The sequence below is a fragment of the Carcharhinus amblyrhynchos genome, chromosome 8 (assembly GCF_965287045.1).
Source record: "Carcharhinus amblyrhynchos chromosome 8, sCarAmb.v2.hapA, whole genome shotgun sequence".
Taxonomy (NCBI): Eukaryota; Metazoa; Chordata; class Chondrichthyes; order Carcharhiniformes; family Carcharhinidae; genus Carcharhinus; species Carcharhinus amblyrhynchos.
The window spans coordinates 40,878,241-40,893,143 of record NC_137331.1 but is presented as its reverse complement, the minus strand read 5'-3'; the positions used below and the strand labels follow the sequence as shown (position 1 = coordinate 40,893,143).

General features: G+C 43.7%; 1 protein-coding gene and 1 pseudogene across 2 annotated transcripts in view; both read right to left on the bottom strand.

Annotated features, from left to right (window-relative positions):
• Window positions 1–10,188, bottom strand: part of atad2 (ATPase family AAA domain containing 2) — a 61,968-nt gene extending 51,780 nt beyond the window's left edge. For both annotated transcript variants that reach the window (XM_080193921.1, XM_080193922.1), the window contains exons 1-3: window positions 9,947–10,188; window positions 1,385–1,530; window positions 385–428 (exon numbers count right to left, since the gene is read on the bottom strand). In XM_080193921.1, the coding sequence (XP_080050047.1) occupies window positions 385–428; window positions 1,385–1,530; window positions 9,947–10,075 (319 nt within the window). In that variant the 5' untranslated portion in view covers window positions 10,076–10,188. The remainder of the gene's footprint in view (window positions 1–384; window positions 429–1,384; window positions 1,531–9,946) is intronic.
• Window positions 10,189–10,784: 596 nt separating this feature from the next.
• Window positions 10,785–11,316, bottom strand: LOC145346970 (ferritin, higher subunit pseudogene; annotated as a pseudogene).
• Window positions 11,317–14,903: the final 3,587 nt, after the last annotated feature.

The window sequence follows — 14,903 nt, the reverse complement described above, 5'->3', positions numbered from 1 at the left end:
AGTCAGGACTGTGAGCAAGTTGGAAGGGAACTACCAGATGATAGTATCCCCAGGTGTCTGCTGGCCTTGTCCTTCTAGATGGTAGTGGTCATGGGATTGTTAAGGTGCTGCCTAAGGAGCCTTGCTGAGTTCCTGCAATGCATCTTCTAGATGGTACACTCTGCTGCCATGATGCGTCAGTGGTGGAGGGAGGGAACGTTATGGAAGTGCCAAAGCAGCTTGCTTTGTCCTGGATGGTGTCAAGCCTCTGGATTGTTGTACGAGCTGCACTCGTCCAGACAAGTGGAGAGCATTTCATCATACTCTTGACTTGTACCTTGTAGATGATGGACAGGCTTTGGGAAGTCAGGTGGTGAAATATAAAAATGCAATAGTCGAACTTACCTTCTTTACCATTACATTTGTTGATCTGCAGTCTTACTGATTGCCTGCAGAGAGAAGAAGAGTTCTTAAATACCGAAGTGAAAATATTTTGAGGGAGTGAGAGATAACATTCTTGCAGTTTTCTGAATGGGGAGAGGGTGGTAATTTAATTGATCTTTAACTTTCTCAGAGTATTACCACTTCAAGAACCATTATTTACGCTAAATTTCTTCCAACACCCATCTCATCTGACCTTCCAACTCAGGCCAGTTGAGATTTAGGCAGCGCAGCCGCCGTTGAGGCTAAAGCGTCAAAGTCCAGTAGTGTCAGATTGAAGGCAGACATTAGCCTATTTGTGTTAAAAGTGGCACTAGCTGCTAAAAACCAGGTAAATTTAAAGGTGCACTGAAACTGACAGACCTGGAAAAGATATCCATCTGTGGTAAGTGGGTGATTTTTGGGGTGCGGGGCTGGGTTTGCAGGGGTAGCAGTCAGGTGGAACCTGTAGGGGGACTAAAGATTTCCGTATGGGTGGGAAATATATGTGTGTTTATGACCCCTAGGGCAGTTTAGGGGTGGGAAATCCTGCAAGGCAACTACGTCATTACAGTAGTTACCCAGAAGTCAACAGAGATTTTAATTACAACTTTTTTTGAGTGATTATTAGCATAACCATGTCGGGACTATTCGAAGCTCATGATTTAAAATCACATTTTTCGGATGCTTCACAGTGCAGGGCAATTGCTCAGAGGAAGTTTGCTCTTCTGGGCAATTACCATGTCAGTACTTACCTGTGAGGTAGCAAGAGGGACTTCTCCAGCACATCTCTGGGATATCTCCCAAATTCAACACTGGGGGAGTTTAGATGTTAGCCCATTGTATTTCTATCACAAAGAAAATAGCACTCTCTGGCGGCAACAAGTACAAATGTTGCAACACAAAACAATGAAATATAAGACTATCCAATGCATATACTGCAGAAGGAAACATTACATCCATTGGTTACAAACAGTTCCTATACCTGGTGAAATGTCGTACTTCCATCCCATTGTCACACAGATCTTCTACGCTCTTTTCATTATAGCTTGAGTCTAAGGAGGTATCAGTTCTCAAGGCTGTAGAGAGATTACCATTGCAGTTCTCTTTCACATCATCAGACAAGTAATTCTGCAGTTAAACAAAGACAGTGTTGGAAGATTCAAACTGCAAAATTCATATAAATATATATTACATGGTAGGCTAATATTTATCCTATACATCTACATTAGTTGGAAATTAGCAAAAATTATTCATGAACTGTATGTTCAGAAGTCAGGGGTAAATTAGCTTTTCCTTTTTATTGCACAGCTTCTTTATGCACGGGGGTGGTCTTCCAATGTATTGAGGTCCTGTCACTTTAACTGTGTCAGCATTGTCACATGTCAAAATTTGACTATTTCCACAGCAAGTATTTGGGAAGACTTGTCAATTTTTCTGACAAGTGATAATGGCTTAGTCTCTAGGGAAAAGTCTTCCATTAATATACTCTGTTCAGGTGCCCCTTTGAAAACCTGTATGCATGCACTGAAATTTAAAGCCAACCATTACTTAGCTAGATTCTGGCACACTCTCCCCCTCTCTAATCTTCCCTAGGTCCAAATGCAATTTGGGTAATTCCCTCTTCTTCTTCCACTCCTTTAAAACACTCTTTAAAATTGGCCACTTTTTAATCCTCACTTCTAATATCTCTTTTGTCCCCATGTCAAATTTGTAAAGGGCCGTTGTACTTTAACACCTTAAAGACATAATAAAAACGCAAGACACTGATGTTGACAAGTACTTCTCAGCCACTGGGTTGGAAAACACATTGTTTTGTGAGATGGTAATAGAAAGAGACAGATAATAGAACATCATTCTGGCTTCTGAAAGAGGATCTGTCAAACAAACAGCTGTGAATGACTAAAAACTGCTGTGAAAAGTTATGATGCTCTGGGCTGCAAGAGTTACTTAATCCATGAGTCAATCAAACAAAGCAACCACTAAAGCTGGGTAGTGTAGCAAGTTCAATATTTTTTCTTGTTATCAGCAGACATGCACCTAGGAATTTAGTCAACTTTGCACCTGCTCTCTAAACTAATGTTAAAAGGATCCACAATGATTGCTTAGGTCAAAGCTAAGACACAAGAGCCTTTCATTGCTCGGAATTTGCTGACTACGTTCAGTGTCAATGCTCCTCACCCACACCTAATCCCCCGGCTTTCTGTCATTTGTGTTCAAATACCTAGTATTGGTTCCCCTTAACATGACAATAACAGAGCCCCTTCTTTTCTTCAAATTAGGGGTTTTGAAAACACAAGAATATTCTTCCAGATTAATCTAAAGAAAAAATATATAACCTGTGTCTCACATTATAGTACAACCATTAAGAGATCCCATACACCTACCCACGGTGTAATAAACACTAACATTGCAATTCAAAACATTAAAAATTTAGACTTCTCAAAAACAACTGCCATTATCATAGTCCACATCCAATTTCATTCCAGCCTTTTTCATAGACAGTAACAGTATTTCACAGAACACTAGATCTATGCTGACAAAATGGTTAGCTCCAGTTATTTCATACAGAATCGCCAATCTTTGATTTAAACATATTATGGTCCCTGAAAAAGAGACAAGTAGAACGTGCACATCCCTTAATCTTATTTTGTTTTTTTATTGTTTAGAGAATCCTAGTAACATGTTAAGTAATCCACTCCAAACATGGATCTGTATCCGCCATCTAACATATTACAGTACCCAAAAGCTTCTGGCGACCACAATTTCTCCTGACTGATCAAAATCATTAACTTCCCCTCCCGATGCTTTGTTTCATTTCAAAAACCGTGTTATTCCGTTTCAGACAATCCATCTCAATGATATCTCAAGTCGCATCTGAAGCAAATGTTTACCATTCCTGGATTTATTCTTCTGTTGTAGTTACCCAATTCCTATCATCCAATAAAGCTATCAAAAGGATCTCAATCCTTTTTTTTGTGGTCCTTATCTAAACAGTCTGAAAACAACAAGGGCACCCCTTATCTAAACAGTCTCAAAACGCTGCCAACACCGAATCCTCCAGCTTTTGTGTTACTGCTGAATACTCCATTGATGCCGTGAAAGTGGCTGGAAATGAACGTTGCCCCAGGTTTTTTTCAAAGTTTCAGACATCTGTTCCGTAAGCGTATCTCTTTGAGAATCTAATCCAGTCAAGACCAGGAGCCTAGCAATTTCCTTTAGCACAATCTAACAATTTGAAAGCAAACACTGAATTATGATCTCAATCTGTTAAATTCCATATGTTTATGGAATAACCACCCATCCTTCAGAATTTATCAAAACCTGACCACGCATTCAACTGGTCATCTTTCGTATAAATTTTGTGCATACATGTTCAAATCTTCTTTGGTGTCCAAATGATGAGCCTCCAGTTCCAAAAATACTTTGCACCTGATCCTGCTTCTGAAGAGAAACAAAAGTGCTACGACTATCCCTTGCTTTCTCTTTGGGAAAGACGTAACCTGTGTCCATACATCCGCTTCATTCTTCCATTGACCGAATGATTCATTCAGCTTCACAGAACCAAGGCATCCACCATACACTGTTACTTGGTTTCAGCATTCTTCTCCAAAATAACTCCAATTTCAAGCTTCTGCCTGAAAAGATATCTTTCCATTCTTCACCTCTAGGCCAAGCATTCTGTTACCAATGTTAATGGGATCCATGCTAGTTGGTGAAGTCAAAACTAAAACACAGAGCCTTTTCTTAAGAGTTCATTAACTTTAGTCCGACACTCTTCACACAGCCATCCCCTATTTGTATCTGTTCAAATATCCATCACCTGTTTCTCTCAAAGAACCATGACAATGTTAAATGACAAGACATCAACAACCACGTTGTCCAGACAGGTTTTGTCAAAATCCTGCACCTACTGCATGATTGGATGAGTTTATGCCCATGGCGAGGTGTCTTATGCCTTTGTGGTAATGAAAGACAAAGGAAGGTTGCCTTTGTGGCTCCCCAACTCTTCAATTTCCCTTTTGCTGCAATGTTTAAGAAAGCCACCACAGATAAGCCCGCAGACATTATCCTCTGTTCAGGGTAACTCTTCAATTGCTCCTGAATGTGCCTCCACAAAAGCAGTATTCAAGTAACTTCTGCATACAGATGTCGTGCCCCATCTGCTCACAAAGATATCCAGACTCCAGCAAACAAAACCAGTGCTGCCAATAATCTTGGCTCCCAAATTCGTTTTTCCCCAGAACATAGTTGTTTCAGCCAGAATTAGGATCACACCACAAAACACCAGACAGAACCATTGACAGCACCAGTCCCAAGACTGTTTAAAAATTCCTGTACCTTGACGGTTTGCTCTCTGGGGATGCCACTATTGAAGAGGATACCAGTGCAAACATTCAGAAAACAGGTTCTACCCAAGGCCAACTCAATAATCAGTCAGGAAGCAGTAGGCATTAAGCTAAAAATTAAAATCAAACCTCGCCAGGCCTTTGTTCTTATCAGCCAGTATGGTGGAGAATCCTGGGTCTCCTGTAAGAACCACATCAAAGTCCTTCCAAAAACATCAACATCCATCATAAGAACTCTATGGCAGGATTAAAATCCCAAACGAGGTCCATCACACTGGAATCAACAGCATGGAAACCATCTTTCAGGCAACTCGACTTAGATGAGGTTGGATGAAGGGTCATCCAGACTCGAAATGTTGGCTCCATTTTTTCTCCACAGATGCTGTCAGACTTGCTGAGTTTCTCCAGCATTTTATTTTTGTTTCAGATTCCAGCATCTGTAGTATTTTGTTTTTATTAGATGAAGTCTGAGCCCTGCATGAACGATCTTAGAATCCCAAAGCAAAGCTTTTGGGGGGTTACTGTCTTAGAGCAAATGACATCAAGGTAGTCAGTACTAACTATAAGGATTATCCTAACAATTTTACAAACTTCAGAACTGCAGACCATCTCTCTTGAGGAAACATTATAGTCATACAACCAACACACCCATTTGGAGGCACATACCAAATTTGGTCCATTGTAAAAGGTCCCATGGCAGTAATTCTAAAAATAGCTGGGGAGCACTCTTTCATGTCCAGCTAATAGTTTCCCCTTAACCAGCATCACTAAAAGAACTCATCAACTCATTATCATGCTGCAATATTTTTGGCATTTACTAAATCAGCTGCTTTATTTCCAACACGACAACAGAGATTAAACTTCAAAAGTATTTTTTGGCTGTAAGTTAGGATACCTTAGAGCCATGAAGTGCTTTAAGTATTACAGGTCTTATCTACTTTTTATGCGCTCTATTTCAGGCCACAAATGCTATATTTCACTTTTGTCCCCAGGACCTACTGTCACAGTAGTAAACGCAGGCCAGCAACTCAGATTGCACGAACAACATTAGTCATTGAATTGAAGGTTATTTACAGCAACTCCGGAGAACCTATTGCATTTACAGACATCATCCAGGAAACAGCATAAGAAGCAAGAGGTGTCATTGTTAAATTAGAATGGTATCCTCTTCAGAGTGTGATTACTTGCACTGCAAAGGATGAGTGATAAGGCATAGAAATTACACCTGTATGCAACATGGCCTTTACTCCAACGCGCATTTCACCACATTGAAATCCAGCATCTCCAATCATGCAGCACAATATTCCCTCAATATTGCACTGAAACACCAGCTTAGATTCTTAAAAATTGTAAAAGGCAAGTAATGCATGGGGGTGCTGAGTTGTTTATTGAACCAAATATTGTGAAGGTACAAAGCAGCATAAAAAACATCTAGTTTCTCATTACACTCAGGTCTTTGTATTTTGAAAGACATTGTATGTTGTTACACAAAAGTCTTGGAGATGCAGTAATTTAACTTCCTTTCCATTTATTGCCAAATTGCCCTTTGAAGGTGGTGTGAGCTGCCTTCTTGAACAACTGCAGTCCTTGTACATAGATCCACTATGCTGTTAAAAAAAGGATTCCAGGATTTCGACCTAGCAAAAAAATGAAGGAACAAGATAGTTCCTAGTCAAGACAATCAAAGGGGAAACTTGTAGGTAGTTGCTGTCTCGTAGGTGATAAGGTTCCAATACGTCTTGTTGATTGTGCCATTTTGTACGATGGCAGAGAGGGCATGGGTGATTCAGTTGGTGAATGATGCAATCTGAGATTCAGAAATTAAATGGTAATACCAGATAACAGCTTTAAGTGCTCCCTTTGCTCTTACCTAGAAAGCGAAACAAAATGCAGGAAGCTATATGTCACACACTGGAGTACTGTGTGCAGTTTAGTCTCCATATCAAAGGATGAAATGCATGCATTTGATACAGCACAGTAAAGACTCACTACAATAGTTCCTGAGATGGGACGGTTGTCCTGTGATAAGAGGCTGTGTAAATTTTCTTGAGTTAAGAGTGAGGAAGGAAGTTCTAGGTTGCAGGAAGATGTAGGTAAGTTGAGCAGTGGCAGATGGAATTTAACCTTGAAAAGTGCAATTCGATGCACTTCAAAATGAGTGATAACAGAAGGGAACACTCAATAAATAACAGGACACTAGGAAGCCCAGAGGGATCTTGTCCACAGATCCCTAAAGGCAACAGGGCAGGTTAATAGTGTAGTTAAGGTGGCAGCATATGGGGTACTTGCCTTCATCAGTTGTGATTACAAGAGCAGAGAGAGGTTATGTTACAGCTGTACAAAACCTTTGTTAGGCCACAGCTGGAGTATTGCATGCAGTTCTGATCACCTCACTCTGGGAAGGATATGATTGTACAGGAGAGGATGCAGAGGAAATTCACCAGAATGTTGCCGGGGGTGGAACATGAGTTATGAAGAGAAGTTGGGCAGCTCAGATTTTCTCTTGTAGGGCAGAGAAGGCTGTGGGGGGCAGGGGAACCAGATTGAGGTGTATTAGATTATGAGGGGTATGGACATGGTGGATAGGAGGCAGCTGTTACCCTCAGTTGAAGGGTTAATAACAATGGGGCATAAATTGAAGGGGAGGGGCAGGAAGTTTAGAGAGGATTGAGGCAACGTTTTTCACCCAGACGGTATGATTTGAAATGCACTATCTGGGTAGGTAGTAGAGACCTCACGTTTAGAAGGTATTGAATGAACACTTGAAATGTCAGCAGTCAAGGCCATGGGCCAAATGCTGTAAAGTGGGATTAACTGGATTTAGTCTAGTTTTGTCAATAGAGACTTGCTGGGCTGTACTATATATGAGGGGATCTCATAGAAATATACAAGATTCTGAAGGGCTCTGACAGTGTGGACACATCATTTCCACTGTCTTGGAAATTGTCTCAAATAAAGGAGTCAGTAATTTGAAACATTATGAAATAAAATTCACTCATACTTGTTCCAATTTTTGAATTCTCTACCCTCAAGGATTCTGGCTACTCAATAGTTGAAACAATTTAAGACTGAGACAGGCAGATTGCTGTTCTTTTCAAGGAATCAAACGATAGGGAGCAAAAAAAATGGAGTGAAGCCAAATGTCAACCATGACCATAGCGAATGGCAGACCAGGCTTGGGAGGTACTGTAAGGTCAGCTCCTGCTCTTTTCTCATGTTATTTTCTACATATGAGTTAGGAAGCAGTAGGCCATTCAATCCCTCCAGCATGCCACGTTGATAAGATCATGATTTGTCCAATTGCAGCCTTTAGTTTCCTCTCTACACCACCCCCCCATAACCTTTGACTTCCTTGTCAATCAAGTATCGATCTAAGTCTGACTTAAAAATATTCAATGATCCTGCCTCCATTGCTTGCTGGAAAAGAAAACTCAATGCGGCACAAGATAGATCAGTTAGTCATCCTACATTACACAGTGCTGCTGCAGGTAACTACTCTGAGATGATCGATCATGGTATGTCACACACATCTGCCTGATGCTATCCTCACACATCTACTGTAGCTTGTCTGAAACCATTCCAGGATCTCCAACTTCCAAACACATGTATTTGACCCTTTTCTGCTGCCCTCCATTTTGTCCTCTGGAAGAGACTTCTTGTCGGCTTTCAGCTCTGATCAAACAGCCAAAATACTTTAAATACTTTTCATTTCCCCCTCGCTGTCATTTTTGATGGGCTGTTTTAATTCTTGCACTTCATGAGTCTCGTACCTAGTATGCAGAATTTCTGGCAACCATCTTGGCACCTATGTTTCAGAGGCCTCGATTTTTTTTCCCTGCTGGTTTTATTGACTGCACTTGGAAAAGTACTAAAATTGGCTGTAAAGGGCTTTCAGAGGTCCAGTGGCTTGGTAAGCATTATACAAATGTAAACCTTTCACTGTCTGAGCAGAGTCTGCACGTTCTTCCAATGGGTGAATCATAGAATCCCTACAGTGCACAAGGAGGCCATTCAGCCCGTATCGACAACAATCACATCAAACCCCTGTCCCAGTAACCCCACATATTTACCCTGCAAATTGCCCTGACACTAAGGGGCAATTTAGCATGGCCAATCAACCTAACCCACACATCTTTGGCACATGGGAGGAAATCATAGTACCTGGAGAAAACCCACACAGGCACAGGGAGAATGTACAAACTCCACACCGACAGTGACCCGAGGCTGGAATTGAACTCGGGTCCCTCCTGCTGTGAGGCAGCAGTGCTAACCACTATGGGCCAGGTGCTCCAGTTTCCACCCACAATCTGAAAGACATTGCACTGGCCATGCTAAATTCTTCCTCAGCGTACCCGAACAGGCACCAGAGTATGTGGTGATTTTCACAGTAACCTCACTGCAGTGTAATGTGACACTTGTAAACAAAAACTTTATGGACTGCATTTGGAAGTACTTAAGTTGGTTGGAAAGGGCTCGGTGAGGTCCAGTGGCCCTGGTAAATACAAATACGAGCCTTTTTTTGGTGGTGGGGAATGAAATCTGATTCGCTGCAGCTTGGATAGAGGACTTTCCCAGCAGCTGGGAATGCTGGGATACCCCGGCCTTCATTACCAACAGCAGAGAGTCAGGAACAGTAAAGAGAGCGAAAGAGAGAACAGAAATCAAAGTTAAACACAGGGCCAGCATTCAGAGGGAGAGGGTGGAGGAGAACAGCCCCGAGAGATCCAAAACCAAGCAAATTAAAGCAGATCAACGAGGCAGCGGCCCAGGAGATTGTCAACCAGCAAATGTGGAAGGAAAGTTATTAAAAAATTAAATAAAAACCCCGTCCCTCTCTTTTGGTCTGGTTGGGAAATAAAACTAGTCCTCCCGATTCGGGGAGGAAACGCTTCTAGCGGTGGGCGGCCAACCCGAAGAAGAGGGAGGAGATTACACAAATATATAAATAAATGTGGCGCAGACTGCGCCACATGCCCGCTCCATGGGCCCGGTTCAGGGCGGGTGTTAGTCACAGGCCCGTTAACCCCGGCAATTGAAGCAATCCGCACCCTCACCCAACCCAGAGAGGGGGACAGTCTCTCCCCGCCTCGGGTGAGGCCAGTGTCTCCCATCCCACCCGTCTAGGGGTATCGGTCAGTCAGTCAGTGGATGCAAGTCGGCCAGACTCTCTTCCGTCTACCCCGCCCCACTTCACTTACTGCCTCGACCCGGTTCCGTTTGGCGCGGCGGGCCCGCGGTGTGGGCGATGGGCTCTGGCGGGGGCCTAGGGCGACAAACTCGGAGCTGGAGTCCAGGCTGAGGGAGGCCCCGCTCCTCAGCATCACCATGTTGGCGGGATGCGTATTATATTGTCCCCCTACTCTCCTCACACACTGTCTCTGAGAGGACTAACAGGCTCCCTCACTGCGCCTGTGCGCCCGCCGCTGACCGTTGCTCTCGCGCTGCGGCCGTTGGCGATTCTGGCGCCAAAACTTTCCCGCGCGCCCGCCCTCCAATCCTTCCGCCGGCCAATCACCCCGACTATTTCCATCCTAATCCCCGCTATTTCCCACCCTTGAGGAGCGTCAGAGGGAACAGAACCTGAACCAACCCCCCAGTCAGTCGGATTTTTATTTGTGGGGACGATTTGGATTTCTAGCTCGCTTTTCCTACGCGGAAGGATTCGCCATGAGCAATGCGTCGGTGTATCTCCCGCCCTCACTCTCGGTCTAGGGTGAGGGAAGGCCCAGACTTCGCCGCCATTCCGATTGGTCAGCATTCCTTCCAATTGGAGATCGCCTGTATCACGTGATCCCTTGGTTTCTCTCACTCCAGACCAATCAGAACAAGGTCAACATATGACGTACATCATGGGCGTGGTTGAAGCGGAAGACACGTGGGTCGCCTGTTGGGCTGGTGGGACAAGGGGGCGGGGCAGGGTGAGGCTTCTTTTACCTCTTTAATGCAGAGATAACAGTTCCATGATAAATACTGTATTTTATTTCCATAGAAAGCAGAACTGGATTTTATTTCTGTACACAATTGAAACGAGGATTCCCAAATCCCAGTCAGTTGAGGGTGAGCCTGTCAAACAGGTACTCTCCCATGCCATTCTCAGGGGCTCCCAGTCTCTTCAGGTTGGTGATGTGATCGCCAAGCTTCTTGATCATCTTCACTTGTTCATCCAAGTACTGAGTCTCCAGGAAGTCACACAGATGAGAGTCAGTGTTCCCAGAGGAGAGTTTGTGCAGATCCAGCAGACTCTGGTTCACATTCTTCTCCAACTGCAGAGCTCGCTGCATTGCCCCCAGACCATTGCTCCACTCATTCTGCTCTGGCTTCTTGACATCCTCAAGGATGACTCTGCCTCCACGTTTATTCTGGAATTCCATCAGTTTCTCAGCGTGTTCCCATTCCTCATGTGACTGCTCCTTGGAAAAACTCAGCAAAGTGACTCGGCAACATCATTCCGGTCAAAGTAACAGAACATGGAGAGGTAAACATAGGAGGAATAGAGCTCCAGGTTGATCTGCTTGTTAACGGCATCCTCACAGTCCTTGTGGTAGTTCTGACACACTTGGGAAGCCATCTTCACCTAGAAAGTTCTCAAACTGTCCCTTCCTACCACAAGCTCTTGTCTTTTTTCAAAGTCAAACCAAATAGACAAACTCAAATTAAATTAGGACAAAGTAAAAGGGGCAGCTCCCCAAAAGGAAGTGGAGCAGCCTGAACAAAAACAGAAGTACAAAGGAAACTTAAGACACATTGAATCAAAATGTGATTGTCAGGGTCTATAATGCACCCCAGCCCCTGCAGTGCCCAATGGGCGAGGGCAGGGCAGGGTGGGCCGGGGGGGTGGCGGTGGCAGTAGGGTGGGGGGTGCAGGGCAAGGGGGCGGAGCGGTGGCAGTCTGGACTAAATACGCCAGTATCAGTAAAGGTAACTGCAAAATGTAGATGTGCAGGTTTGGCCTCTTTTAGGGCAAACCAAATAAACCAACTCAAATTAACGCAGGGATAAAGTAAAAGTATGTGCAGAATTAGATGGTTGGCCATCTCTGAAGATATTAAACCAGCACTTGACTCACCTGCTAAAGGCTCGTGAAACCAAATAAACCTGTTGGACTTTAACTTGGTTTTGTGAGATTATTTACTGAAGATATTGAGGTTAGGTGGGATCAACAGGATAAATTTTCACAGTAACTGCAGTGTTTCATAGAATCCCCAGTGCAGAAGGAGGCCATTCGGCCCATCGAGCCTGCACCAAACAAACCCACCAGGCCCTATCTCCACAACCCCACGTATTTAACCTTCTAAGGAGCAATTTAGCACGGCCAGTCTACCTAACCCGCACGTCTTTGGATTGTGGGAGGAAACCGGGGCACCCAGAGGAAACCCACGCATACACAGGGAGAACTTGCAGACTCCATGCAGACTGTGACCTAAGCTGGGAATCGAACCCAGGCCCCAGGCGCTCTGGGGCAGCAGTGCTAACCACTATGCTGTGTTAATGTAAACTTACTTGTGACAAATAAATAAACTTGAACTTATTAACTTTAAAACTTAAATGCAGAGGATGGGCTCTTTTGGATAGTCAGTGCAGACATAATGGGCTGAATGTCCTCGTTCTGCACTGTTGGGATTGTATGAACCACGTTGGCATTTTGTTTACTAATGCCTGACCTCCATGTGACTTCGGATCTACAGGAATATCATAGTCACATAGATCTACAACACAGCAACAGGGCCTTTAGCCCATCGCATGTGTGGCAGCTCTCAAACACCTACATATTCTAATCCCATTTGCCAGCACTGTGCAGACCAGTGATGTGGGGACCCAGATTCAAATCCCACCAGGGTATTTTTTGTGCCAAACAAATAAACTAAAACTCAGGGACAAAGCAAGAAAGGCAGCTTCCAAAAAAAGGGAACTGCCCAAAACAGAAGACAAAGTGTAAAGAAAATTTAAAACTTCAAATCAAAATGTGATTAAAAGGGTCAGTAACACATCCCAGCCCCTGCGGGGCTCAATGGACACAGACGGCCTTGCTGGTGCCTGTGGATTCTGCACATTCCTTCTCCAGGGACACCCAGCTGCAAACGTAGCCACGGTAGAAGGGCAGAATTGCACCAGGGTAGTTGGGGAAAGGGAGATTTAAGTTCAGTTAATTAATTAAATCAGTCTGGAATAAATAAGACAGCATCAGTCACGGTGACCATGAAACAAAGATGTTCAGGTTTGACAGATCAGTGGGTAAATGTGGGGGCCTGGGTAAGATGCTCTGTCAGAGAATTGGCACTGACTCAATGGACTGAATGGCCTCCTGCACTGGCACTGTAGGGATTCTATGAACCACATTAGCATCAATATATGATTTGGTTTATTAATGTCTGGCCTACATGTCATAGAAATTTACAACATAACAAGAGGCCCTTCAGCTATCAAGTATCTATCTGTTCTAATTCCATTTTCCAGCACTTGGTCAGTAGCCTTATATGTATTTCAAGTATTCATCTAAATGCTTCTAAAATGTTGAGGTTTTCCTGCTTCTTTAAGGCAGTGAGTTCCAGATTCCCACCACCGAGTGAGTAAAAAAGGTTTTCCTCAAATCCCCTCTAAATCTCCTGCCGATTCCATTATGTCTGGACATTTGGTCACACTGATAGCAGAATTAAGGTCAGCTCAAGTTTGAAAACATAATCAAGGTACAGACTTTTGTTATTGTGGAATTGAAGTTAGAAGCAGATCAACCATCTTACTGAATGGCGAGGACGACTGAGGGGCCTATCCCTGTTCCTAATTTATATTTGGCAAAATGAAAACAAGTGGTCTGAAGAGGTCAGTGTGGGATCCAGGGGGCTGTAAAGTGCCTAATCAAAAGATGAGGGGCTGTTCCTCCCCGGATGCCTCACAGGACCAGGGACGCGGGTTTGATTCCTGGCTTGCATCACTGTCTGTTTTCCACATGTCTGCATGGGTTCTCTCCAGGTGCGCCAGTTTCCTCCCACAGTCCAAAAGACATGCTGATTAGGTGCATTGGCCATGCAAAATTCTCCCTCAATGTACCTGAACAGGCGTCAGAGTGTGGCAACGAGGGAATTTTCACAGTAAGTTCATTACAATGTTAACGTAAGCCTACTTGTGACTAATAAATAAACATGAAACTTAAAAAAAAATGTTTTGGCTCCTTCTTTGCACACTGTTTCAAATTTGTCCACTCCTATATTCTCAAATATCCAAATCTATCAGTGCTCCTCTTTGACAGAGGGGTGGGTTTAAACAAAAACAAGGGCTTTACATTTACAAACTAGCTCCTGCTGCATCCTTACCATGATGTGGAGATGCCGGCATTGGACTAGGGTACGAAGTCTCACCACACCAGGTTAAAGTCCAACAGGTTTATTTGGTAACACAAACTTTTGGAGTGTTCCTCAGAGTTGTGTTCAAAACAGGACATACAAAGACACAGACTCAACTTACAAGATAATGGTTGGAAAGGGAGTCTTTACGGGTACAGACAATGTGGGTGGAGAGAGGGTTAAGCACAGGTTAAAGAGGTGTGTGTTGTCTCCAGCCAGAACAGTTAGTGAGATTTTGCAAGCCCAGGCAAGTTGTGGGGGTTATGTTTAAAAAAGGTAGCAGACAAAAGGCAGGGAATTATAGGCCGGTTAGTTTAATGTCTGTAGTTGGAAAAATGCTAGAATCCATCATCAAAGAAGAAATAGCGAGGCACCTAGAAAAGAATGGTTTGATCGAGCAGACGCAGCATGGATTCGTTAAGGGGAAGTCATGTCTGACAAATTTATTGGATTTCTATGAGGATGTGACTAGTGCGGTAGACAGAGGGGAACCGGTGGATGTGGTGTTTTTAGATTTCCAAAAGGCGTTTGATAAGGTGCCTCACAAAAGGTTGCTACAGAAGGTCATGGTGCACGGAGTTAGGGGTAAGGTGTTAGCGTGGATAGAGGATTGGCTGTCTGATAGGAAGCAAAAAGTGGGTATCAATGGGTGCTATTCTGGTTGGTGGTTGGTGACTGGTAGAGTGCTGCAGGGATCGGTGTTGGGGCCTCAACTATTTACCATTTATATAGATGATCTGAAGGAGGGGGCTGAGTGTAGGGTGACGAAATTTGCTGATGACACGAAGATGAGTGGAAAAGCAAATTGCGTGGAGGG